General features: G+C 54.6%; 1 protein-coding gene across 2 annotated transcripts; it reads left to right on the top strand.

The window, feature by feature from the left end:
• Positions 1-8194: 8194 nt before the first annotated feature.
• Positions 8195-24081, top strand: YTHDF1 (YTH N6-methyladenosine RNA binding protein F1). Of its 2 annotated transcripts, XM_023626903.2 has the most exons (6): positions 8195-8454; positions 8669-8693; positions 9658-9737; positions 17621-19141; positions 19475-19626; positions 22723-24081. In XM_023626903.2, exons 1-6 carry the CDS (start codon positions 8428-8430, stop codon positions 22775-22777), a joined length of 1860 nt encoding a protein of 619 aa, XP_023482671.1. In that variant the 5' UTR covers positions 8195-8427; the 3' UTR covers positions 22778-24081. The 2 variants fall into 2 exon arrangements, with proteins under 2 accessions (XP_023482671.1, XP_023482672.1); XM_023626904.2 differs by lacking the exon at positions 19475-19626.
• The last annotated feature ends 1604 nt before the right edge of the window (positions 24082-25685 follow it).

The following is a 25685-nucleotide window of genomic DNA, read 5'->3' as shown; positions in this document are numbered from 1 at the left end:
GGAGCAACCACCAGTCCTGACCAGTTCTGTGTCAGTGATGGGCCCCCGGATGGCCAGTCCTGGAATGTGCCCAGCCAGCTCGCCTCGGGGCTTCTGGCCCCTGGGCCCTGCCTGGGGACAGTGGTGGCCTTCGCCTCCAACAATTGGGAGATGAGGGCAGGCATGGTCCTGCCCCCCAGATGCCCCAGGTTGGGGAGCGGCCGGGAGGGCTGCTGGGGCCCGCCACTTTCTGGAAGGGGCCAGTGTGGCAGCTGATGTCACATGTTCTCTGCAGTGGGGATGTGTCACGGGGCTCCCTGGCAGGGGCCATGGTGGTGGGGGCTGCAGGTCTCCCTCCGCTCCACAGGGGCAGGACAAAGGGGGAGGGGCAGGAGCACAGAGACCCCGCCCCAGGCGGCGAGGGCTACGGCTGGGGCTGGGGCTGGCTCCAGGACCTCAGTGGTGGGGGGGAGGGGTGGTGGCGATGGTGGTGTGTGGACAGGAGCAGTCTACATGCTGTCAGCTCTCAGTTTCTTGGCCTGGCGCCAGGCACAGCCTCTGGAAGCAGAAAGTCCCAGGTGATCTGAACTATGCAGTTAGTGCCACCGGGAGGGGAGGGCCACCCCCTCTTATAGGGATGACCTGGGGTGGCCCAGGATGCAGGGGTGCCTAGTGAAGGGCTAGGCCCAGGCCCTGGAGCCCTTGATCTAGATGGTCTCCTGCTTGGAACCCTGAAGCCCAAAGGGGCTTAAGACATCCCTGTGCCCAGCCTGGCCTGAGCAGCAGGTCTGTGAGCAGCTCTTGTCCTCAGGTCACAAAGATTGGGGGACAGATGGGCCCACGCCCTTCCTGAGATTCTGGGGTAGGTGCTTGGCCTGAGCTCGCCTCTGTCACCCCCCCACCTCCCGTGGCCTTGGAGGATTTGGGGAGTAGGCTAGGAGGGTGAAGCCACACATTGTGAGGTCAGTTTTCCTGTTTGAATTAGAATCCTGAGGCTGCAGTGACCTAGACACCAGGGACATTTGGGGAGAGTCAGAAATTCCAACTACTTGTACCTGCTGCATCAGGCTAGTCCTGCTGCTCAGGGGCGACCAGACCATTGCTGCCATCACCTGCCCTGGGGTGCCACCAGGCTCTGCCTCAGAGCCAGCTCCCCTCCCCAGGCCCGGCTCTGGGACAACCTCCCTGCTACGGGGCCTGGTCAGCCTGGGGGGGCCCTGGCTCCTGGTCTGGGGCGGGGGCTGGGGTTCAGGACTGCACGTGCTCCAGGCCCAGGTCAAAGCTGCTGGCCACATGGGGAGCACCCCTTCTCTGGACGGGCTTCCCTCACATGTGTTCACAGCAATGTGGTCTCGACCAACCAAGCACAGAGGTCCCAGCGCCCCCAATAGTTAGGGAACACAGGTGGTGGGCTGTAACCCAGGGAAACTGGAGCTCCCGGGTGGGCAGAGCCGGAGCCCAGGGACGCAGAGGATCTGGTGCGGAAGAGATGGAGAGGACGACTGGGTGGACTGCGGGGCCCCTGCCCTCCCCATAGCCCCCCAGGAGTGCAACCCTCCCCAACTTCCCCTGAGCAGAGGTGGCTCATCCCCCCGCTGAGGCCCCACACCCTCTCTCACCCCAACACCTCTTCCTTGCTGTTCTCGTCCAGGTGTGGGCACGTGCCTGCTCTCAACTCGTCAGCCTTTGAAAACAAGATCATCAAGATTAAAAAGAGGACCCTTACTCGCTGTGCAGGCCCCTTGCTCACGGTGGGGGCTGGAGGCGGCTAACTGCCCAGGGTTGGCCATGAGACCATGGCCAGGGCCAGGTGGGCAGGGTGGGCTGTGCCACAGCGAGGGTCACAAAGAGGAGCTGGGTAGAAGGGGGTCCTCACCCGAGCCTGGAGCACCCCCACCCGCCCGCTGGCCCGGCGTCGGCCCCAGCTGCCCTCACTCACCTCCTGCTTGGAGCTATGTGAACCCGGCACAGATGGAGCAGCCAAGAGCCCAGGCTCCTACATACCAGCCCACACCTGAGCCTCACTCCCCGGGAGCCAGGGTTGCTGCCTTGCCCTCCAGGGGGTGCCATAACCATCCTGGCTGCACCGGCTGCTCAACCCTGATGTTGCTAGAGTCCCAGGGAGTCCCAGAAACCCTCTCCTATCCGAGGCCTGAAGCCGCCTGGTTTCCAGCAGGAAATCCCAGTGAAGGGTGTGGCTGGGAAGCCAGGCAGCAAGCAGCAGCCCCTTTGCACCCTGCTTTGCCCACTCCTGGGCTCCCGGGTCTGAGGCCAGGGCCTGGGGGGCAACTGAGGAGGGGCACCTGGACAGCTCAGGGGGTGTGGGAGGGGTGGGGGCTAGTGCAGGAGGCTAGACCCCAGATGGGACTTCCCGACATGTTGGTCTCAGGATATCTGGGCTGTCACCTGCTCTCGGCCCCGGTTCCCCAGTCAGCACAGCGTCCAGGTCACAGAAATACTGGTGATCTGTGGCCACTTCAGCAAACAGCAAGTGTGCCCACCCTCAGGGCCCTTTTGGGAGGTTTCCTCCGGGATCAACCCTCTGCCCCTGCTCCACCCCGACCCTTGGATGGACAGGGAGGAGGATGAGGGTCCCTGGGCGGCGCCTCTGTGGCTGTTCCCTCAGATGCCACTGCTTTGGGGCTGGGAGTGGAGAAGCAGTGTCCCTCACTTCCGGAAATTCCAAACATGCCTTGTTTTGCTTATTACAAAGGGAAGGAAGGAAGCGTACTCTCGCCCACGGGTGGGGGTGGGCAGAGAAGCTGAGCCCCTGAGGTGGAATCTGAGGTCGGACTCCCTGGAAGGGGGTCTGTGCCCGAGCTGGGCGGGCGCCCTCCCCTCCACACCCCGGAGCAGGTGTTCCTCCAGCACGTCCGCGTGTAGCTGCGTGGAGAGCGGGGTGGGGAGGATCACCCTGAAGGGCAGTGGTCACCTCGGAGGAGGACCGGCCTCGGCCTCTGCTCGTCTGCAGCCACCTTTAGAAATTCTAGAGACAAGAAATTACCCATGTGTTGCTTATATAATTAAGTAAATAGAAGTAAGGAGCTTAAATAACATGCTTATTCTGGAAATTTTGAGAATACCCAGAACATAGAGAAGACAAGTCACCATCTGAACCAGCTCTGGGGCACCCCCAGGGCCAGTTCCGGGATCTGACCTTGCCCCGTTCCATGCGACATGTCACCATCGGGAGGGGTGACCAGCCCCGTACGTTTCTTTGCAACTCTCTGTGAATCTATAGTTATTTCAAAATAAGAATCTGAAGAAAGCACCAGCCTCTCCCCACTGAGCGGTTGGCTGTCGCTGCTCTGTGTTTCCTTCCAGACTCGCTCTGTTTACCCGTTTTTCTTACTTAATGTCGCATGTCAGTTTCTGTGAATGCCTTGGATGGCTCACCTCCACAACCTCGGGGGCGCTGTGAGTCTTTACCATGAAATCTCCCTGGTAAGACGATGCCAGATGAGAGATGGTGGGAGAGAGACCTCCAGGGCAGCCTGACAGACGGGACCCACGCAATTTGCTGTGGATCTGGACCAGATCCCCACTCTCCCTGCGAGACTCAGAACCGGCTGGGGTTGCATGGGACCATCCAAACGGAGAGCTCCTTCCCACCACTGTAGTGGGGCCCAGCTTGTCGGGACAATGGCTGTGGGCACCCCTGCTGGGTGCCGTGCAGCCTGTGGACTCCCAGTCTCCTGGCGTGTGTGCTCTGGCTGGCTGGGGGGCTGAAGAGAGTGGCAGGCAGAGCCACAAGAGGCCAGCAGGGGGCACATGGGCCCACTGTGGGCTTCCCACAGGCTACGGCTGGACCCCTGGACCTTAACCTGGCTGTGGGCTGAGTGCAGCCGTCTGGACCACAGCATCAGGGTGGCCCAGCCTGCATCCCCTCGGGATTGGTTTTTTTTTTTAAAGATTTTATTTTTTTTCCTTTTTCTCCCCAAAGCCCCCCGGTACATAGTTGTATATTCTTCGTTGCGGGTCCTTCTAGTTGTGGCATATGGGACGCTGCTTCAGCGTGGTTTGATGAGCTGTGCTGTCTGCGCCCAGGATTCAAACCAACGAAACACTGGGCCACCTGCAGCGGAGCACGCGAACTTAACCACTCGGCCACGGGGCCAGCCCCAGGATTGTTAAATCAGATTATTTCCTGGGGCATGTGGCCCCAGGCCTGAGCAGGACAACTGGCTTCTCCTCGAAGATGATTCAGCACAGCTGAGCCTAACTCCTTCCTGCCCCTTCCCCATCCCTGGTCCCCCTCAAAGCTGAGCCAGGAGGCTGGGGCGTGGACCCAGGTCATGGCGTGGGGCTTAAAGAGGGAGGAGGGAGGGTGAGCAGCAGCCTTCTGGTCTCACAGCCCTGCTGAGCCCAGGATGCCCACCGGCTGGACGTCCAAAGCTGGCCCTGCTGTCTGTGCACCAACCGGAAACTTGAGAGGTCCCATCTTTGGCCCCAGATCTCAGCTAGGGATCCAGAGTAGTGTTGGGTTCAGCTTCAGGAAGGGCTAGATCAGGGAGCTCACCAACCATGATGCTCCAGGGAAAACAGACCTTATCGGCTGCAAGGGCAAACAGGTACTGCATTTCCCAACTCCATGCAGGCAGAATTTGAAGGGCAAGCAGATTATAGGGGCTCAAAACCTTTGTCTTTCTGTCTCCCCCTCTCTCCTCACATTCCATGGATTTTAAAGCCCATGAGGAAGCACTGTTTGGGGCAGGGGTCTCAGGCTTGGGTCAGACATAGGTTCTGCAGACAACTGATGCCCTGGCTGGGCCCCCAGTGCCCCTACAGTGAGCATGAGGTTCAGAGGAGCCACAGGAGGGAGGGACAGACTACCCAGGGCCTTCAGGGGAGGCTTGGGAGAGGAGGCGAAGGAGGAGCTGAGTGTGCAGTGCAGAGAGCGGGGAAGGGTGTCACAGGCAGAGGGAACAGCAAGGGGGACACGTGTGTGTTGGTCCTTGTGGGGACTGGAAGTGAATGAAGGTGCAGGGCTGTACGGAGCAGGTCATGGAGACCCTGGAGCTGGCCAAGAGGTGCTAGCTGAGCAGTACTGGGCTTACAAACCCGCCCTGGGCCCCCGATACCCTCCTCTGTGGGTAGTTTGAGCCTGAGGTTTGTAGGTCATGTATCGTCGTTGCGCTTAGGACTCTCGGTAGCAGATGACAGAAACTCAGAGCTTCAGCAAAAATGAAATGTGTTGGTCCATGTGACCGAAAGCACAGCGGTGGACTGCTTTGGGCTCAGCTGGCCCGCCCACTTCTCTCTTGTTGGGTCTGCCCTCTCGCTGCGTCGTTTCCAGGCCAAGGTGGCCGCTGACAGCTCCTGTGCTCACAGCAGCATCTTGTCCCCAGAAGCATCTCATCCCCAGAGACCCAGCCGCTGTCCTTGCCTGGGGCTCACAGGCTCTGATCAGGCCAGGTGAGGGGCCCACCCTCAAAACACAGGGACTGAGGGGGCCTCCCCGAAAGAATAGCAGGATGTGTCACTCTACAGAATGGGGTGATGCTGGCATGAGAAGAAGCAGGCCAGTGGCTAATCGGGGCAGCAGGAGAGGCTTCCTGGTCCCATGACAGTCGCTCCAGGCCCCAGGTGCTCCGCTTATCTACAAGGGCTGTGGTGTCCAGCACCACTCTCCTCACTGGCTCCCAGGCCCCGGCAGGCGCCAGTCCTCTCTCTAGGGCTGGTCCTGCTCACCCTCACGCCTGCCCCACCTGCCTGCCCTTCCCAGCACCTTTCCAGCCATCGAGGCCCCTCTCTTTTGGGCCACCTGCAGCTCCTGCTGTGTCTCTGCACAGCCTTTTCACATTTACCCCTCTCCTCCCTCCTTGGTGCTGCCCCCTCTTTTTCTGGTCACAGTGGCTCCTGTGGTCCCCCTTCTTTGTGAACTTCTGGTGAAGAGTCCTTATGGCATCTTGGGGCCCCTGACCCGGGATTGGCCTCACGGCATTCCTCATGCACTCAGATGGGCTGGTGCTCAGGGTCTAAAGCTCTGCAGTCGCCATCCTAACATTCTCAACACTTTTGTCTTTGAATTTGTGTTTTGTGAGGTGACATCCAACAGGACAATGGGGCAAGTCTCGGGGGCCTGGGGCCCCCCTGTACCTCTTCCCCTAGGACCAATTCTTGGCCGCCCACTCCCCAATGCCCTGCCCAGTGACCTCGGCCACCCAGCCATCTCGGCCCCGCTTGCCCCAGCAGGGGCCTGGGTGTGAACATGGAGGGGCAGCGAGGTGCAGGTATGGGCTCAGGGTGTCTAGGAGGGTCTGTGTTCCACTGTGAGCATCCCCTGCCTGAGGGAGTGCGATATTAAATAGCAAATAATAAACACAAAGGCAGGTCCAGAGAGAGACAGTGGAAGGAAGGAAAAAGCCTCTTCCTGCTTTTTGAACAAGGCACTACATTTTCAGCCAGCACTGGGCCAGGCCTGCTGGGCCCTCCTGGGCTTGGAGCTGCCCCCTTGGTCGCCAAGTGAGGTGCACTTCTCCTCATGTGAGCAGCACAGAGTGCTTTTGCAGCAGCCTGCATCATCCCATTGTCAAGGTCGACACGACCTGAGTTGGGACAGCCCTGTAGGGCGACAGTCCCTGCTGCTGCATCAGCCACCAGGCGGGGCGCGTCGCGTCCTGCTCCCACACCCACGAGACATCCGGGCCCCGGACTACCGGCATTGTCTCTGGGGACAGACAGTGGTTCACTACTGAGGCAGAAGATGCTCTTGGCAAAGTGGAGTTAAAACACTTTGCAAGTGTGGCTCCTGGAGAAGCAGGGAGGGAGCCAACCAGCCGCAGATCAGCATCTGAGGGTCGGGGGGCTTCAGGGACCCTCGCGGAAGTCATGCAGGGGGGCAGAGCTGAGGGGTGCTCGCCAAGGTTGGGGCAGGCTGCTGGGCCCTGGGAGCTGGTTCAAGTCCTCCAGCTGGCCGTGGATTAGCTCTGTGGCCTGGACCAGTTCTTTAACTTCTGGGAGGCTTAGCTGCTCCAGGAACCCAGAAAGGCTTCTAACTCAATAGTCTGCTCTCTACTATTAAATCATGCATCTCCCACAGGCTGAGCTGTCTTCTCAGCACTGCACTCGGCAGTGGACACAAGCAAGGCCCAGATGTGGGGAGTTGCCCTTCCGGTGTGCGGGCAGCTGCCTCTGTGCCCAGGCTCTGGGTCCTAGCTGGCGAGCGTCTGCCCATCCTGAACCTCAGTTCGGGACAGGCCTCAGAGCCTTCCCGAGGCCAGGCCAGCACCCCTCCTGGCACAGACTCCGCTCTGATCCAAGGTGATGTGTTTACCCCTGTCTTCCTCCCCACCAGGTCACCGGGCAGCATCTAGCTCATTCTCTGTCACCCTGCATGCCTGGCTCTGGTGCACAGCGGGTGCTCAATGAATGCTGATCCAGTCCAGCCACTGTGCAGGCTGTGCAGGTGTCCTGCCACCGGGAGCTCCACAGGACAAGACTGTACCCCCAGTGTCCCACACAGGCAGGGCTTGTAACAGGTGCTCAATTAACACTTACGGAATGAATGACCCGGTGACTTATTTAAAGAGAAGAGGTTTTAAAACTCCTCATAGGAATCACAGGAAGCTTTTCAATGTTACTCCGGGGAGGGGGGGGGGGCGGGAAGGGGGAGCAAGAGGTGCCCTGAGAACTCGAGCAGGTTTTGTGGGGATGAAGCAGCTCCAGAGAAAGCACAGAGAGGGAGGTTTCTGGAAGGAGGCTGCTGACCAGGGCCGAGTCCTGATTTAGTTGACGAGGTGACCGGGGACCCGAGAAAGGGTTAATGGGGAAAGAAGGGCACTGAGCGTGAGTGGCTGCTCCGCTTCTTCGCCTGTCGGGGATAAGCACGCGGGTGCCGTTGGCGCCCACACCGGGCCGGCCAGGGCCTGCACGCGATCCCCGGGCCTGCCCGCCCTTGTGACCCGCGGCTGCAGCATCACCGCCGCCGCCGTGGCGCAGGCGCGAGGCCAGGCAGGTGCACCGCGGAGCAGGTGCACACCTGCCGCCGCAGCCCGCCCGCCGCTTCACGCTACGGCGCTGCGGCGCCGCGGGCCACGCCCACGTGACGTCCCGGGCTCGCCCCGGCCCCGCCCCCACCGCGCGAGACCTGGACCCGGGCGCGAGATCCGTCCCGCCGGGCGGCGGCGCGCAGGCGCGGCGCGTGTGGGCCCGCCGACGCTCCCGGCCTGCCCCGCGCGCGCTGACGTCGCGCAGCCTCGTCCCCGCCGTCGCCGCCGCCGCCATTGGAGTCGGCGCCTCGTCAGTGCGTCCCGTCTCGGCTCTGCCCCCGCGCCGCGCCCTCGAGCGGCCCGCGCGCCCAGCAGCCGCCGCCGCCGCCGCCCGGCCGGCGCCCGGGGAGGAGGCGGCGGGCCCGGGGCCGCGAGAGCGCGGTGACAGGCCCGGCCGCGGAGAGGCCCGAGCCGCCGGGCGCCCCGGCCCCGCGCCGCGCCGGGCTGTTCATGAAGCATGTCGGCCACCAGCGTGGACCCCCAGGTAGGGACCGGGCCGGGGTCGCGGGGCCGGGGTCGCGGGCCGGGGTCACGGGGCCGGGGTCGCGGGGCTGGGGGGCGGGGTCGCGGGCAGGGCCGGGGTCGCGTGTGGCGGCGCCGCCCCCGCCCGCCCGCCGGGGAGGCGTCCTGGTGGTTAACTTTGTGCTCCCCTCTCCCCGGGTCTGTCTGCTCGCGCGTCCCGGCCGGCGGCGGTGCAGAGAACAAAAGGACAGGATAATAAAGGTGAGTGAAGTGGGGGCGTCGCGCAGGCCCCGGGGCGGAGGAGGAGGCAGGGGCCCCGGGACGGCGGCCCCCGGGCGGGGAGAAGGTCTAGGAAGCGGCCGCTGGAAGCGGAAACTTCCTCCCTCGGCTTCTGGAGATAAGCCTGGGTTGTGATGTTTGCGGAGATTTGACGGGTCGGAAACGGGACTTTTGAGAAGTAGTAACTCAGTGGGTGGTTCGGGCGATGCCCTTCCCCCGCCGCGTGCTTGGTCTGCGCGGGGAAGGGGAGGAGGCTCCGGGGCTGGTGACCAGCCTGTCCGCCCACGCGTGAGGGGCAGGCCCCACACCCCGGGGGTTGCAGCCCTTGTTGTCTCGGGGTGAACCCAAAAAACTCCCTCTTGTGAGAAGCCGTAGGTGACACTTCATGTTTACTCGGAGGACTGTTGTAACCCGTGTGTGTTACTCGGGTGTAGCCGAAGACGGCTCACCGTGTTCTGAGAGTGGGGAAGGCCCGGCCCTGTGACAGTGGAGGATAGTGGGCAGCCGGAGGCGGCGAGCTCGGAGGCCCCTGAGCGCCGAGCTTCCCGGCCCGCTGTCCCCCACGCTGCCGTCCTGCCTTGGGGAGCCCCCCTCTATTGGCAGGCACAGGTCTTCCCAGCGCACATCGTCCTCCCCAAAACCCAGCCACAAGTTCCTCGTGTCGTTGTGTTTGTACCTTTATTTTGTCCACATTTACCAAGTTATGATTAAATCTTTACCAAAAACGTAACCTAGATTTTGCGTCGATATTCTGATTAGTCGTGTAAATATCAGTTCTATACTGATTGTGTCTACTTTAAAATAAAAGCAGTTTTTACTAGAAATTGGCGGGCATAGACTTTAGGTTCTTAATTGATTATGATTAAATTAAATTGTGACAAATTAAAACTTAAAATATTTAAAAGTAATTTTTTTAAATTTAATGTTTTGCAACTTCTTGTTCCAGCACAAAATGGTTCTTTGCATCAGAAGGACGCGGTTCATGACAATGACTTTGAGCCCTACCTTTCTGGACAATCTAACCAGGTGAGTTCATTGTTCAAAGTGTATTTTTGCATTAGTTTGGTTGAATTTTCTAATACACCTCTACTGCCATATTTGTGACTTTATTTTTAGCTCGGAACGATTGGAATTGTGGTCTGGAAGAGCAGCTAGGAGCTGGGCTCTGGAGCCTGACTCTGGCCTTGAGTTCAAATCTTAACTCCACCACTGGCTGTGTGACACTTTCTCAGCTGGCTTGCTCTCTCTGTGCCTCAGTTTCCTTTTCTGTAAAACAGGTGGTGGTGATTCCTCATAGGATTGTTGGGAGGCTGGCATCTGAGACAGGGTGTTGCAGCTGTGCTGTTTTCCTCGGGTGTTTCAGAGTTTCTCTCTCTTGCTACTATGGGCTTTTTGGACTGAAACGTTCTTTGTTTCGTGGCTGTCCTGTGCGTCGTAGGATGTTTAGCAGCTTTCCTGACCCTCATCCACTGGGTGCCATTAGTAACTGCACCCCCTGTCCCCCCATCTGACAACCAGAAATGTCCAGGCAGGTGTGTGCTGGGGACTGAGCTGCTCTGATTCAAACCACGAGGCTCATTGGATTCGGGTTCAAGCACAGTTCAACCCCTCTCAACAGGCACTCTGCATGTTTGCTCTAGAGTGAAACCAGGCGTTGCCGCTTCCCTGGGGGGTGGTAAAGCTAGTCTGCCTCCTTTTTTCCTAATCTGTTCTTCTCTAAAGCATCTTAGGGTTTCTTAGAACCTTTCTGTTCTCCTTCTTTCTACTGCTCTGGCAAGTGAGAAGCTGAGGGACCTGGGAGACCCTGTACAGGGGGCACTGAACCTCTGCGCCTCCTCTGGGCAGGACAAGGTGCTGCGGAGTAGAGCTGACCCGGCCTCGCTGATGGCCTTTCCACCAGAGGTGATGGCAGGACGTTAAATGGACTTATTTTTTTGACTATCTGGTTTTTTCTTACATGACTTGAATAATATAGCGGTATTGTGTATTGAATTTTAACGAAAAAAGGGAGTTTGCTTCACTCCACTTCAAATATATTTTTATAAAGTAGGAGCTTTTGTGTCACTCGGGAGGATTTCTTTAAAAATGGAGTAGGTGAAGGGGTGGCCCCGTGGCCGAGTGGTTAAACTTCTGTGTGCTCCGCTTCGGCAGCCCGGTGTTCGTAGGTTTAGATCCTGGGTGTGGACCTGCTCCACTCACCAGCCGTGCTGTGCAGGCGTCCCACGGATAAAGTAGGGGAAGATTGGTACTCACGTTAGCTCGGGGCTGATCTTTCTCACAGAGAATGGAGTAGATGATCTGATGTCAGTGGAGTCCAGGGGGAACCGTGTGGAAAGACCGTTGTCGGTTGATGCTGCCAGCGAACAGCCTTAAACAGCCCCTTCACCTTGCATGATGGTGAATCAGCCCGGCGTGTGAGCGTGAGCGTGAGCTCCTGCTCCTGATTGAGGGCAGGTTTTCCAGCAACGCCCAAATGTTAGAGTGTGGGAAACGCGACACAGGAGAGCTTTCACGTCCTCACTTCCCTGGTCCTTTCGTTTTGTAAGTGAAGAAACTAAAGACCAGAGAGGCCCTTGTTTGGGAGGTGGAGCCAGTTTGTGGCTCCTGACTGACGGGGCGCGGTGCTTCTCTCCCCTGCGTGCCCCAAGGCTCCTTCTGTCCTGGCACTGGTCACGCGTTCCCTCACGTGGGCCACCGTGCAGTGTGGCCTGGGAATTGTTGCTGCTCCTAGATTTGGACTCTGCTGGCAAAGATTCCTGTTTAGGAGGGTTCTCTCTTGTGTTTTGGTCCCCAGTTCTCAGATTGAGGACATGTCGGGATGTCCAGCTAGGCTGCCAGTGAGTAAATTAGCATGGAAGCAGTAAGCGCACAGTGTCTGGCAGTGCACTGAGTACTTCCTGAGGTGCTGCTGACCTGTGGGACCTGCATGTGTTGAGTGGGACGCTTCCTGAGCGACTGTCCCTTGGGCACATGCACACCTGTGAGCCATCACCACAGAAAGGATGGTGGATGGAGCCATCAGCCTGTGGAAATGTTTTTTTAACGTAGACGTGGTTTGTAGTCGCTGCGCGGAGGCTCCTATGGCTTTCTGTTTTGTGAGGCCTCCATTCTGCACGCCCCTTCCAGCCCCTTCCGTTAGGTTAGTTTGTGTAGTGTGCCAGGCGGGACTCTTGCCCTCGGGGTGGGCGGTTCTGGTGTGCGTGGTCCTTCCCGGTCACCCCGGGAGATCCTGGTGTGGCAGCTCTGGATCTTCCTCTGTGACTCGAAATACACAGTTGTCAGCTTTTTGGGAATGAGGGGGGAAAGGAAAGCATGGGGGGGGTGAGGGGCTCTGGGTGAAGAGTTCTGGGTAAGGGCCCTGGGTGGCTCTGGTGGCTGGCGGTCCTGACTGTGCCCTCAGGGCCTTCCTGCTTTCCTGGGTCACTGTTTTCTGAATGACCCAGAGAAGTTCCTACTCAGAGTTTCAAGGACAGAGCCTTTGAGTTTGGTGTGGGCACTGAGGGAGGTCCCCAAGGGCATCTGCGGCTGCACGTGGAGGGCTCAGTTGTCACCAGACTCATCCCTTTGCCCAGTCACAACTGACAGGCACAGAAAGGAATAAAAGTAAACTTCTTTCGTTTTTCCTCTTAAATAGTTCAGTTGTGTTCAAAGTGTAATAGGAAGCATCCGCTTTGTAAGAAAGACCTATAAATGTTCGTGTTTCAGGCTCCAGTGCTGATCGTTTACGCCTATTCTGAAGTGTTCTTCCAGAAAGCTGCCTGCTGGTCAGGGTCTCTGACACGAGGAATGCGTTCCACGTGGAGCAGAGCCGCTTGAAGTGCTGACCGGTAAAACCGGTGTGTTTTATGAGTTTAGGATGCCATGGGCTTTCGAGTGCCGTCTCTTCGAATACCTTGTGTATACCATTTCTCAAATGTTGTCTTATGTGGTTAAGTTGAAATTTGTACCTCTTTACTCTGTTTGCAAGGAGCTTCTGTCTGGCGTCGAGAGATGTTTCGGTTTAAAGGCCAGCTCGTCTTGAAAATTGCGCTCAGCTGTCACCCTGTGTTTCTGTCATCTTTGGGGTTTTTCACCCGCCAGCCAAAAGCCAGGCTAAATTGATGCCTTGTCAGGGTGTCCGTTCTGTGCAAAGAGCTGTGGAGAAACTCGGCACATAGCTTATTGCTGCACTGGGCGGTCCTGGTGGGCCTGGGGCCAACTGAGGGGTCAGCAAAGAACACTGGCATTGGCCTGCCATAGGTTTCTTACAGTTGCATCTAGAGACTGAACTTCCTTAAAACACAGCGATGGTGCCCACTCAGTAGGGACTTGCCATCACAAAATGCAGCTAGCAAGACCCAGTGGAATCTTAACATACTTCTTGTTGTCACGTTGCTCAAAGTACAAGCCTCGAGGCATGAAACAAAAGCAGAAATTCTGTGGATGTTAGAAAAACTGCGCTCTTGCATATGACCTCACCAGCTGAGGGGCTGAAACCGCAGCCTTGAGCACGTGAAGAGCCGGCAGCTACCTCTGCATCTCCCAGGGCATCTCCCAGGAACAGTGGTGAGGGCCTGGACTCAGAGCCAGTTTCCCAGGAGTCTGTGTCACTTTGTCACCGTTTTCATAATTGCCCCAGCATTTTCCTTTTTACATCATTTAATCTTTTTTTTTTTTTCCCCTTTTTAAGTAAATGCCTCTCAACATACTCTAAAAGTGTTGTGTTTACCTTGGGCTTTTGAAGGGTCCTTTCGCTTTCTCCCTCCCTTCTCTTGGTCACTCACTTTAATGGCTGAGTCGCTTTATTGTTTGTGAAACTTAAAGCATTTGAGTAATTTCAGATTCCTTTCTTCTCCCAAAAACGAATTAGCAAGCAAATATTTCAACTTTAAAGTAAAGGGTTCTGATCATTCAGAATGAGTTTTTTTTTTTATGTGGTTAAATTTTAGTATGAAAAACTCTTAATTCTAAATAGATTGATGACTTTATTGTGTCTTACTCTGGTTTTTCAAAGAAAATGACCTGGGATGATGGTCACTTCACATTTGGCATTGATTTTATTTGCAGCGCTCACTTTGTTGATCCTTTTTAACTTAGTCCCATGGAGGCACCCTAAGAGTCCAGCATTTGGGGATGTCTTTTCCAACCTCACTGGACTGATCTTGCCTTGAAGACCTATGAGCCTGCCCTCCCGAGGCCCTCTGTTATGCCGCAGGCTGTAATCAGCAGGCTCGCACGCACAAGCGTTCATCAGGGGTGGTGTAGTGCCGTGTCCTTAAGAGGATTCGCTCTGTGCTGCTCCTTTCACTGCTCAGAGGTATTAGTCTGCTCAGAGAGCTCAGAATTCATTTTCATCACTTGGGTTTATGCCTCCATATCCCTGGTAAGCAAGCTTTCATAGTCATCACCTTGGCTGCACAGGGACTACCTGGGGCGCTTGTTTGATGTCACACGAGCCACACCAAGGAGCATTTGGGCTGCAGCGCCTCTGGTCTGGAAAGCAGTTCTTAGTGAGGGTGCTGAGCTGTGCCTGCCGGCCCAGGGTACAGGGAAGACAGAGTCCTGAGAAGCTCCCTGTGTTCCACAGGCAGCCCAGGCTCTGCATCTTCAGTTGGGGGTTGCACTGCAGTTCACATTGGAAGTAAGTTGGTTTTAGTTGCGCTGTGAGTTCAGGCCTGAACAGTTCCCCATGCACAACAGGCTGTGACCGACAGGCTGACCAGAACCGCTTCCCTCACAGCACAAGAAAGGAGGGTGTGAGGTGCAGACTGCAGCCCAGCCGCAGAGGGGTGACCTCACCAGGGTTTCTTACTGTGCAAAATGACTATTTCAGAGAGCTTTGCAAATTAATTTGCTGCTTTTCTTTCTGAGTTGAAGGAAGTATGACAGATGTAGTAGGAAATAGGCTGCCAGTAAGATCGGGGTAAAAATGGAAATCGGGCTCCCTGCACTCGAGGTCACCACACGCAGCCTGCCATGTGGCCCACTGAGGGTGGACAGCGTGTGGAGGAGTTGGGCAGGGCTGGTTCACAGCCCAGCTCTCCCTGTGTTATGACTCCGGTGACTCTGAGCCCTGTGCTGAGGAGGACCCCAAGAATGGCAGTGTGGGGTGGGACCTGGTGCACATGGGGACAGCCCCTGGTAGGCCTGCAGCCACTTCTGAGGAAGCTCTTCCTAAAGCACATCTGGGAACTTGAAGGGAGATGTCTCCATTCCTTTTGTCGTGTGGATTTAAGTGTTTAAGTTGTACGACATTTCAGTAAGCTGCAGCTTTCCCAGTGCTCACCTCATAGTGACCTGCCCGCACTGACAGATCCCAGGAGGAGAGGGGTAAGGTCCTCCCAGGGCTGCCACTGCCAGGCCACCAGCCCCTGCCTCCCCCAGACGCCTGTGGCCTTGGTCTTACCTGTGACTGGAGGTGGAGGTCCAGGTGATGCCGTGGTTGCCCCATCTTTCCCCAGGCAGTCCTAGCTGGAAGCAGCTGAGTACCGCCCGTCCGCAGAGTGGTGCCCATGTTACTCGGATGCTAGGTTTGTCCATGTAACAGTAGTACTCGAGATGGATTTTGAGGGATGTTAAACGGTTAACATAATGCATGTCATCTCATCTCCTAAATTCGGTCCTGTTAAGATCAAGGCTTAAGTGTCAGTTGAAAGTGAGGAGCTGGCCCTGGGGGTTCTTGTGTGGAGCACAGCGCTCTGTGGCCACCGTCCCGTTGCTCTGGTTGTTTTTGTGGCCAAGTGGTTGGAATGCCACACAGCCACTTAGGTCTTCTTTTCTCCCATGTGTCCTCCTTGCGGGTGAGGCAGAATGCCTTGATGTGAACACAGCCTTGCTAAGGAGAGTGCACCAGCTGACAGGAGAAGGAGGGCTGGCCTCCCTCTGGCAGGACCATCCCCATTGTCCTCTTGAACCTTGTTGGGCACCAAGGTCAGAGGCTTAAGCCCCTGGGGCTGCCCCTTGCAGAGCAGAGCAAGTCCTCTGCCCAAACTTCCCACTGATTTGCCCTCCCTCCTGTCTCTGGCCCACTGGAGAGGCTGCCCTGAGGGCCCAGATTGGGTGGAGGCAAATTGAGGGAGAGGTTACACTGAAGGGGCCAGAGTCACTGAAATCCTTTAAGGGAAGGTAGCTCGAGCCATTCCCATGCTTAGAGAACATTGATGGTACCCATTTGTTGTCTTTGTTGTTAATTCCCTGAGAATGTCAAAGACTTTTTGGTGTAGGGAGCGTTGTTTCTGCATTTTAAAAGGTGATTCTGGAATAGTCTGCTGTCTAGTGGAGCAGCCAACAGGAAGGCAATCTGATTCCTGAAGCCCCAAGAATCCTAGGATGGGACAGGGAGGCAGGATGTGGCAGTGGAAACCGGTGGCCAGGTGGCTGGGTCCCCCTTGTCCCCGTGGTCACTTGTTGGGCTGGGATGTGCTGAGGGACCGGCCTGCTCTCCACTGGGTCTTCTGGGGGGCGCAGAGTTACTGCCCATCTCATTCCAGGGAAACAGCTGCAATGTCATCTGGCTTTCCAGACCCTCCCTGGCTGCTTGAGCCCAGTTCCCTTCTCAGGTATCGAGACTAGAGGTTGCACCCAGGACACCAGCCACTCTCTGCAGCCAGGGAGGAGGTCTCTAGCCACTGCTCTCCGTGTGGAACTTTCTGGTTATCTGGGAGACAGGGAGAGGATGGGGACTATGAAGGAATCAGAAAAGGGCCTCCCAGACTGGAGGACGTCTCGTTTGCCCCCACTCTTGGTTGTCTTCACAGCCTTTCTGCTCTCAGAGAAGCTGCCCTGGGTGGGAAGCCTCCTCACCCCACATTCCTGCTCCTCAGCACCCCCCACCCTGTTCCCACTCCCCAGGAGCGCATTTAAGTTACCTCAGACGGTAGCAGTTCTGACCAGACCCCCAGGTCTCTTTGCAAGGAGACGCCTTCCCAGAACTCCTGAGCCCGGGACTCAGTTCCCGCCCTGGGCAGCTTTCTGGAGGTGCCTTAGACAAGGCCCTGCTGCAGTTGTGTTCTCTGCCGGGTGCTGCTGCCTTGCAGTCCAGCCACTTTAAACCCTCTCTCTGAGGTTCCAGCCACCACAGAGAGGTGTATTCTCAGTAAGGGAGCCCAGGTGAGGCTGGAGCCTGAAGTGAGGGCTCCTCCAGCCCAGAGAGCAGAGTGGGAGGCTTACTCGTGGCGAAGGAGGTGGAGCCAGCCAGAGCCCCCACGCTGCGAGGCCTACTCCTAGAGCCTGGAGATGGGGGGCTCACATGCCATGGGGATGTGAGGTAGCAAGACCCCTTTGGACTCAGAGGTGGGGGGGGGTGGGCTGTCAGGAAAGGCATGTGCAAGGGGCCTCTGAAGTGGCTCTTGACAGGTGGTATGGAAGCCTGTGAGTCAAGAGTGGAAAAGGGGGTTCCTGATGAGGTGGGACGTCCGTGAGCAATCAGCTTGAAATCAGTTTGTGGGGCAAACCACCCTGTAGCCCTGAACACCCCAGCTTGCTGTTAGAAATAGCTTCCTGCCTCTTTAAAGCTGTGCTCATTTTCCACTGTGCTGCCCATGCTGTCAATGTCCACCATAAGCATGATTGCCAGTGGGACCAGAGGTTCATTCCGCACCCTGGGTTCCTTTAAATGGATGGCTTCTTGAAGGGATTGCTGAGTAGGTTGCCATCCAGCCAGTTCTGGCGTGGCTGAGCTCATTCACTTCGCTTGAGTCTGGATCATTGCAGATGTGCTTTGTGTTTGGTGATGACCCCCTGGATTTATTTGTTATTAATTTCTCTCACTTTGCTGTGTTCTCAGCCATCTTAGCTTTCCTGTTGGACGTGATGACCAGTGCTGTATAAATCTTGTTTCTGATCACCCTGCACTTAAGCAGGAGGTGGTTGTCATTTTCATTGTATTCCCGTGTCGTGAAAACTAACTCATCACATGCTTGTTTCCGCAGAGTAACAGTTACCCCTCCATGGCTGACCCCTACCTGTCCAGTTATTACCCACCGTCCATTGGATTTCCTTATTCCCTCAACGAGGCGCCGTGGTCTACTGGAGGGGACCCTCCGATCCCATACCTCACCACCTACGGACAGCTCAGTAACGGAGACCATCATTTTATGCACGATGCTGTTTTTGGGCAGCCTGGGGGCTTGGGGAACAACATCTATCAGCACAGGTTTAATTTTTTCCCCGAAAACCCTGCCTTCTCAGCCTGGGGGACGAGTGGGTCTCAGGGGCAGCAGGCTCAGAGTTCAGCCTACGGGAGCAGCTACACCTACCCACCCAGCTCCCTGGGCGGCACGATCGTGGACGGGCAGACGGGCTTTCACAGTGACACCCTCAGCAAGGCCCCTGGAATGAACAGCCTGGAACAGGGCATGGTGGGCCTGAAGATTGGGGATGTCACAACCTCTGCAGTCAAAACGGTAGGGTCAGTCGTCAGCAGTGTGGCAATGACTGGTGTCCTTTCTGGCAATGGTGGGACCAATATAAATATGCCAGTTTCAAAGCCAACCTCTTGGGCTGCCATTGCCAGCAAGCCGGCAAAACCACAACCGAAAATGAAAGCCAAGAGTGGACCTGTAATTGGGGGCACACTGCCCCCTCCACCTATAAAGCATAACATGGACATTGGCACGTGGGATAACAAGGGGCCTGTGCCCAAGGCCCCAGCTGCCCAGCGGGCGCCTTCCCCCCAGGCTGCCCCACAGCCCCAGCCGGTTGTGCAGCCTCTTCCCGTTCAGCCTCCCCCTTTGGCCCAGCCACAGTATCAGAGCCCTCAGCAGCCACCCCAAACCCGCTGGGTCGCCCCTCGCAACAGAAACGCGGCGTTCGGGCAGAGCGGAGGAACTGGCGGTGATAGTAACTCTCCTGGAAATACCCAGCCTAATTCTGCCTCGAGTGTGGAATCCCACCCCGTCCTTGAGAAACTGAAGGCTGCCCACAGCTATAATCCTAAAGAGTTTGACTGGAACCTTAAAAGCGGACGTGTGTTCATAATAAAGAGCTACTCCGAGGATGACATTCACCGCTCCATTAAGTACTCCATTTGGTGTAGCACGGAGCACGGCAACAAGCGCCTGGACGGTGCCTTCCGCTCCATGAGCAGCAAGGGGCCTGTCTACCTGCTCTTCAGCGTCAATGGGAGCGGGCACTTCTGCGGGGTGGCTGAGATGAAGTCGCCTGTGGACTACGGCACGAGTGCTGGCGTCTGGTCTCAGGACAAGTGGAAGGGCAAGTTTGACGTGAAGTGGATTTTTGTGAAGGACGTGCCCAATAACCAGCTGCGGCACATCAGACTGGAGAATAACGACAACAAGCCGGTCACAAACTCCCGGGACACCCAGGAGGTGCCCTTAGAAAAAGCGAAGCAAGTGCTGAAAATCATCGCTTCCTACAAGCACACAACCTCCATCTTCGACGACTTTTCTCACTATGAGAAGCGCCAGGAGGAGGAGGAAGTGGTGCGCAAGGTGAGTCTGCCTTTCCCGGACATGTGCTTGAGACTGGCGCGTTGGCCGGGATCGAGAGCCACGGTCGAAAGCCAGTGGTCCCTGTCTGGGGCCCGGACCGCAGTTCCCAGTGGCCGCGGATAGGGTGGCCCCCTCACAGAGGGTACAGGCAGTGTCACCTGGGCTTCCCCGAGTGTGGTCACCAGGGGTGACATTGGAGTGGGCATCACTACATCGCCTTTGATCCTTTTCAAGTTTTAGGAAGCGTAACGATGAGACCACAGTGCACAAATTCAAAGAAGTTGAGGGTAATTAATTTACTCTTTTTTCTTTGTGAATTGTGGTCTTTCCTAGAAGAGTACTTCCTCGTCTTTGTCAACTCAGAAACATTTAGAAGTGTCCTATGGCGCTGGGGTAGACAAGCCAGGCTGCTGGAGCTGCAGGCCGTGGCCTGGGGGCTGGGGCGCCCACCCGCCGAGGGCCTCCCAGGGCATTGCCCTCAGCAGGTGGGAAGCTCCGGGGGAAGGGGGAGGTTTGGAATGCGGACATTTTGTAACTGTAAATATGAGCACGTAGAACCAACAGCGAAAACCTTGAGTCTGGTCTCTTGAGAGGGTCCTAATTTCCTGTTAAACCACAGAGAGCTTCCCAGAGACTGGAGTGAATCTGTCTGCTCTGTAGAATGGGGCTCCAGTGCCCATAAGCTGGCCCAGAAGTGGGAAAAATAAGGACAGTATAATGTACTTTGTAAAGCTGCTTGGTTCGAGAGAATTCAACCTGAGATTTTCTCCTGCTCTTTTGGTATTAAAATGTCCTTCCCTTCCTGAAGTGTCAGTTGATAATAGATGGGTTTTTAATGCTTTGTCAGTCCTCTGTATTAAATAATAGCATTACTCATCTGTGAGCTTCAGATGTCCTGAAGCATTTTTAGCAGAAAGGCATGTAGATGGAGCACAGAGATAATGCACAGTATTATGAACAGTTATGAAAGTTACATAGACTGTGACAACTTAGGGTTTGCACAACTGTGAAAACAGTTTGTCTCTCTTTAACTTTTATGTGGAAAAGAGAAGGGCTTGTCGTTTATTCCAGTTACTGAAATTCTATATTTTAGCTCTCTTAGGTATAAAATAAAATAATTGCTGAATTTACAGGGCTGGAACAGAGATAATTGGTCATGAAACTTGAGGTCTTCAGTTGACTTTAAGCTGGTCGCTGGCTGTGTGTGTGTGTGTCTGTCGTTGCTCTTAAGTACAGTAATACCTGGGTCTTTTCCTAAGCTCACTGGGTTCCGAAGGTTATCACGAGCTTAAGGATAAATCTCTGCACCTAACCTGGTTGGTGTTAAGGTTGTAGTGTCCTAAAACTTGCATTGTAGCAACTAGGTCCTTAGGTGGCCGTGTTAGCTGTTTGGCTTTGGGAAGTGAGTCTCCGGGTGGTGGTGTCCATGGGGCCCCTGCCCATGTCAGACCCATGGGGCCCTCGGCTCTGCACGCTCTTCCTCCAGGGAGCTCAAAAAGCTTTGAAGTTCTCCCAGAACAGCTGCAGTTGAGCTTTCCTGTGATGCTTTTCTGGGCACTGCTCCTGCCCTCTCGAGGAGTGCTCTGGAGGTGAGGCCAAGCGTCATAGGACAGACTCCCAAACCACGGGTTAGCCATCTGAAAAGCCTTTGGCCCTTATGTATCAGGGTTATGTTAATTCTTGTTATTGCAAGTGACAGGTAAGAACACTGACTTGTTAATGTTCCGCTAGGATTTCGGATCTCCTTCGAGTGCACTGGGCTGTGGCGAGGAGTGTAGGTGGTTCTTGGCCTGGGCCCCAGAAACTTCCGCCAGAGTGCTCTGGGCTCCGTGGTTGTCAGTTCATTCAGGAATCGGAATCTGGATCTTGGGGTTTCTAGTATTTTCTCCCTCAGCATTTGCAGGGAGGGATCTGGTGTATTAGGAGTGAAGTGTGCAGAGCTGAGGTCAGGAAGGGACTCCTTTACAAACTTGAGCTCGCTGGGGAGGCTGCCCGGGCGGCTTGCATGGGAGACTCTCCCAAGATGCCTGGGAGCACACACACCTTCGGTTTATCCTTTATAGAGTTGGACTCCATTGTTTTCAAGTGATCAGTGTAAAAGTATGTCAGTGTTTAGAAAGTAAAATGTGGTTGACATTTTGCAGGATGGCTGTACTGCCATGTGCCTCACTGTCAGTCTGAGAATGTGCTGATTCCCTCAGGAGGCACTAACTTAGCAGCAGCCGTGTCAGACCAGGTCCTTAAGGTTGTGGGTTTTAATCTGGCAATAGTCTCTCCTTCGGGTGCTTAAAATAGTGCAGGTTTTGAATGACAGTGAGAGTCAAGTGGGGGAGTTCCTCATGCCGCCTCAGCCCTGGCCCCGGCCGCGGCCCAGCATCCTCTGCACAGACACACGTGGCTCAGCGGAAAACCGGGTAAAGGGAGAATGTGAAGAACCAGCCTTTCCTGGGATGTTTGCTCTGAAGAATGAGCTGTACTTCCTTTCTTAAGTTGGTTTGTTTTTTGAGAAGAGAGTATTTAACAGTTTCATGAGTAATAGTATTTTTTTAAAGAGCATGTGGTGAACTTAGTAGTTATTTATAATGGCTGAAGGGAGCCCAGGCGCCGGGCGGCTGTCCACATCTGAGTTGCGTCAGCAGCAGCCATTTGGAACTCAGGAAAGATTAGCATCTCCTCTCTGGGAGGAGTAGGACCTGTGATTTTTTTTAAGAGAATGCAAAATGCGGAGTTCTTAATTTTTCCAGCTTTTGAACTCGGGGTAAGGAAGAGATGATGTTGCTCAGAGTAGTGGCTGTCTACACAGCTTGTTGATCCAGATGCCCTGGAGCTTTTTCAGGATGGGGAGCCCCGTTTAAAAAGCACCATAGGTGCTTCGGAGGAGCACCTTGCCCTGGGTGATCTGGGGGAGGGAGCTGGTGTGTTTTATTAACCAGAAGACACATTCAGTCCATTTTTAGCAAAAGAGAGGGGTTCAATTTGTTATCTTATGCTTTAAATCTCTAGTAATCTGGTCCGTTTGGGAATTGTGCCATCGACCAGCCCTGCATGGCGGTGTCCTTTACTACGTCTTGGTAGAAACAGGTAGGCTGAGGCTGCATGTGCAGGGAGATGCTCATCAGTGTGTGGCTCCTTCTACAACTGACGTTTCCGTGTCTCGAGCTGAATTCAGTTGCAGCATTGTAAAGAAAGACTGAAATGCCTTCTGACTCGACTAGTGAGAGGCCAGGTAGGCAGACTCAGGGGGAGATTATCAGCTGTGAGTCACAGGCTTGTCAGACATACTCTGGGAAAGATGGTTCTTTTTATGATCGGAAACAAACCTGGCCAGAGGAGCCCAGCCTAAAAATAGGTGGATGCTGCGAATAGGCGGTTGTCAGAGGCCGACCTGTGTGGCCAAGACCCTGAAGCTGGGAGCTGCTGTGGTAGAGGGAAGTACTACGTGCTGGCGTGGCCGGTCTCTGGGGAGCAGGGGTCCAAATCTACGGCCACAGCCCACAGGGCGGCCTGGGACCTCACTTTGAGGGAGTTTGTGAGGCACGTTCACTCAACATGTTACAGTTTTTTTCTCTTTGTTTTTACAGGAACGACAGAATCGAAACAAACAATAAGGACAAACCAGTTTCTTATATGTTCTAACATTTGACTGAGAAACAGTTTCAGAACAGTGTGCTTGGTGCTGTCTCCTGGCGTCGGCCCCAGCTGTCCTCCTGTGCACTGTCCTCCTGCGCAGGCTCGGCGAGCACATCTTCACCTCTAGTTCATTTCTGCCCAGACGGATCTGCACTCATTGTATTTTTCTGTGTATTATAGTATTGTAGAACTCACTAATAAAGGAGTATGTTTTGTCAGCTTGTCACTCAGACTGACCTAATGTGAAATATAGTATCCTTACAAACAAAAAAAAGCAAAACAAAAAACCTAAATCATCCCAAAGTTTTTGTTTTTATTTTGGCAGAAATTATGTTCTTATATTGTCATTTAACATCCTTATGTGAGACTTCTCATTTCTCACCCTTTTTTGCTTTACAGTGAACATAAACCATGAGTCGTTTTGTCATGTAGCATATCTGTTAAAATACTTCTCTTCAAAATGCTGAAATCAACAGGTTGAGGATCACCTTGTTTGGCTGGTTTGCCATTTTTATTATCTGTTATCTAAAATGCTACCCTACCAGTTTGATTTTTCTACTAGACAGAAGAATTTTAGTGTTTCAAATTTGGTGAACATGCTGTTTCCTTGGAACGTGTCTCCTGCAGTCTCAGCATCCAGAGCGGCCGCTTCATCTCTCACTGCTCTGCCCTTTGATCCGGTGGGATGATGACAGGACCCAGCCTGCGCAGGGCGTGGGGTCAGTGTTCAGGTGTCCCTTGTTGTGTGCAGATCATTTTAATTCCCCCTTTTCCTTCACTTGAGAATCCTAATGCCGTTTTAAGTTTTTATACCAATAATGTGAGCTTTAATGTAGGATCTGATAGTACAGACAGTGCGATGGATGATGCCACCGATTGTAAATTTCACCGTGTGTGTCTAATTTCCTTTTCCTGTTGAATGGGTAAAAAAAAAGCAAAAAACAAACAAAAAACCTTTTAGAAACTGAATTTGCTGTCATGTTTTGTGGAATGAGGGACCGTTGAAGAACTCGCCACCACCTGGAGTCTGAGTTTAAGCATGAAAATGGTGCTCATGCCTGTCGCTCTCGCACACCAAATCTGCACGTGCCCATTGTAGAGGATCTTACTGTTTAGAGAGCAGATACCTTCTGAAAACTATTTACTCCAAAAGACCCTCTGAGTTAAAGTTTAAGCTGTATTACTTAGACTTGTATTTAGAACGTGTCTCTTCCTCTGAACTGTTACTGCCTGTGTGGAGTCACGGAAGACATGGGATAACTTTTCCTCTAGGAGAATACAAGCCTTAATAAACAAGACGTATTTAGCAAGTCTGGTGTCGTTTCATTCTTCAGCCCTATCTTATAGGTTAATGTTTTTAACTGTAGAACCAGTTAAAGGGCCACTGTCCAAAAGCACCAGTGTGTTTCTTAGCCTCTGAGGTTCTCCCTCTTGTCTCTGCTGCAGGGGAGCCAACAATGCCCTCAGACTGTATATTATAGTGTGACTTCACTCACCCCTTGCTATAGTCTGGAAAAGATAGAGGAACTTTTATCTAGAGGAATCCTGTTAGATAACTCAGAATTTATAGTCCCCAACATTTTAGGCCTTTTCAGACAGCGAAGTTGCAAGAATTCTGTGAGCGGCTTACATCTACCACCCAGATTCCAGCACTGCCGGCTCCTGACTTGCTCTCTCCCCCGTCTCCTTCCTCCATCCATTCTTCAGTCCATTTTATCTCACACTGCAGAGACCAGTACACTCCCTCCAAGCAGTTCCATGTGCATTCAGTAAGAGTTTAATGTTTGTTCATGGCTTGTTTTCCCTTGGAGGTAGAATTTACAAACATGCACAAACCTTGAGTGTACACCTGCGGAGTTTTGACAAGTCTGAGGTGCAGATAAAGATATAGAACATGAGCATCATCCCAGGAGATGCCCTCATGCACTGTCCCAGGCACCTTCCAGAACATGGCCTTGGTATGAGGAAATGCCAAAACAAACAGGAAAATGCCCTATACTCCAACAGGTCAAAGGGATGTTTGTCCTCCCTCTGGTGGGTATTCTGCTGGTGAAAATGTAGCTCCACATTTACTCAAAATGGCTGCTGTGATTTTGTTTTGGGAAGTGCGTTTTAGCCCCCGAGTGTTCATTCCCTCCTGTTTGCCAGTTTTCTGACACGTGTGTGGTCTCTGGGCTCCCTTGGGAGCTAATTGATTCCTGGCTTGTAATGATCGGCTGAGCCATACACTGAGAGGCAGTGCACGATACAGAGGATGTCCCACCTCTCAGTGAGTCAGAACAACAGGGTGAGGGCTTTCATGGGGGGCGGAGGGGAAGGGCCATGTGCCCGTTACCAAGGAGCAGAGGCTGGGACAGCGGCTCATTTTGTCCAATGGGATCAGTTACTGACTGGCCTCTGTACCCAGTCGTTAAATGTCACCTACTCTGAATGCGTCCTCCCAGTCCTGCCAACTCAGAGCAGAGTCGGGCTGCCTTACTTGCATCCTGGCACTCCTGTGCCTGGTCTCAAGGAACCAAGCGCATGTGAGGAAGGGAGGACTAGGTTGTGGTGTGGAAGAACCAGAGGGACTTCACAGAATGTTAACAGGTGTCAGGCTTTGCTTCTAAAGGGCTGCTTGTTATTATTTCCCCCAGAAATCCAAAAGCGTCAGCCTTCTTCCCTCTTCCCTCTGTCCCACCCGAAGCACGCCGTGTTAGGATTCTTAGTTCCATAATGAGTTCTGTTAGTCTGACGTGCTTTTTGAGGTCCCTCTGGCTCTAGAAGTTTCCTTGGAGGGTCTGATTGTAGTTGTGCAAACAGCCTCCTTGTGGGCTGCCCTTGCATCCCTGGCTGGGTTTGCAGGCAGCTGTTCTGCGCCAGGCGTTGAGCTATCCGGTGAGAGAAGCGTGTGGAGAATGCTGGCTGAGGCTCC

This window comes from Equus caballus, chromosome 22 (assembly GCF_041296265.1).
Source record: "Equus caballus isolate H_3958 breed thoroughbred chromosome 22, TB-T2T, whole genome shotgun sequence".
Lineage (NCBI taxonomy): Eukaryota > Metazoa > Chordata > Mammalia > Perissodactyla > Equidae > Equus > Equus caballus.
This window is presented reverse-complemented; position numbering and strand designations above follow the sequence as displayed.

What these genes read in the sequence shown, in the direction of transcription:
- YTHDF1 (XM_023626903.2), top strand. Translation starts at nt 8,428, where the DNA reads ATGTCGGCCACCAGCGTGGACCCCCAG. An exon ending in AAAAGGACAGGATAATAAAG is followed by an intron (nt 8,694 to 9,657) that starts GTGAGTGAAGTG and finishes TTCTTGTTCCAG; the next exon opens with CACAAAATGGTTCTTTGCAT. An exon ending in CAGGGCATTGCCCTCAGCAG is followed by an intron (nt 19,627 to 22,722) that starts GTGGGAAGCTCC and finishes TTGTTTTTACAG; the next exon opens with GAACGACAGAATCGAAACAA.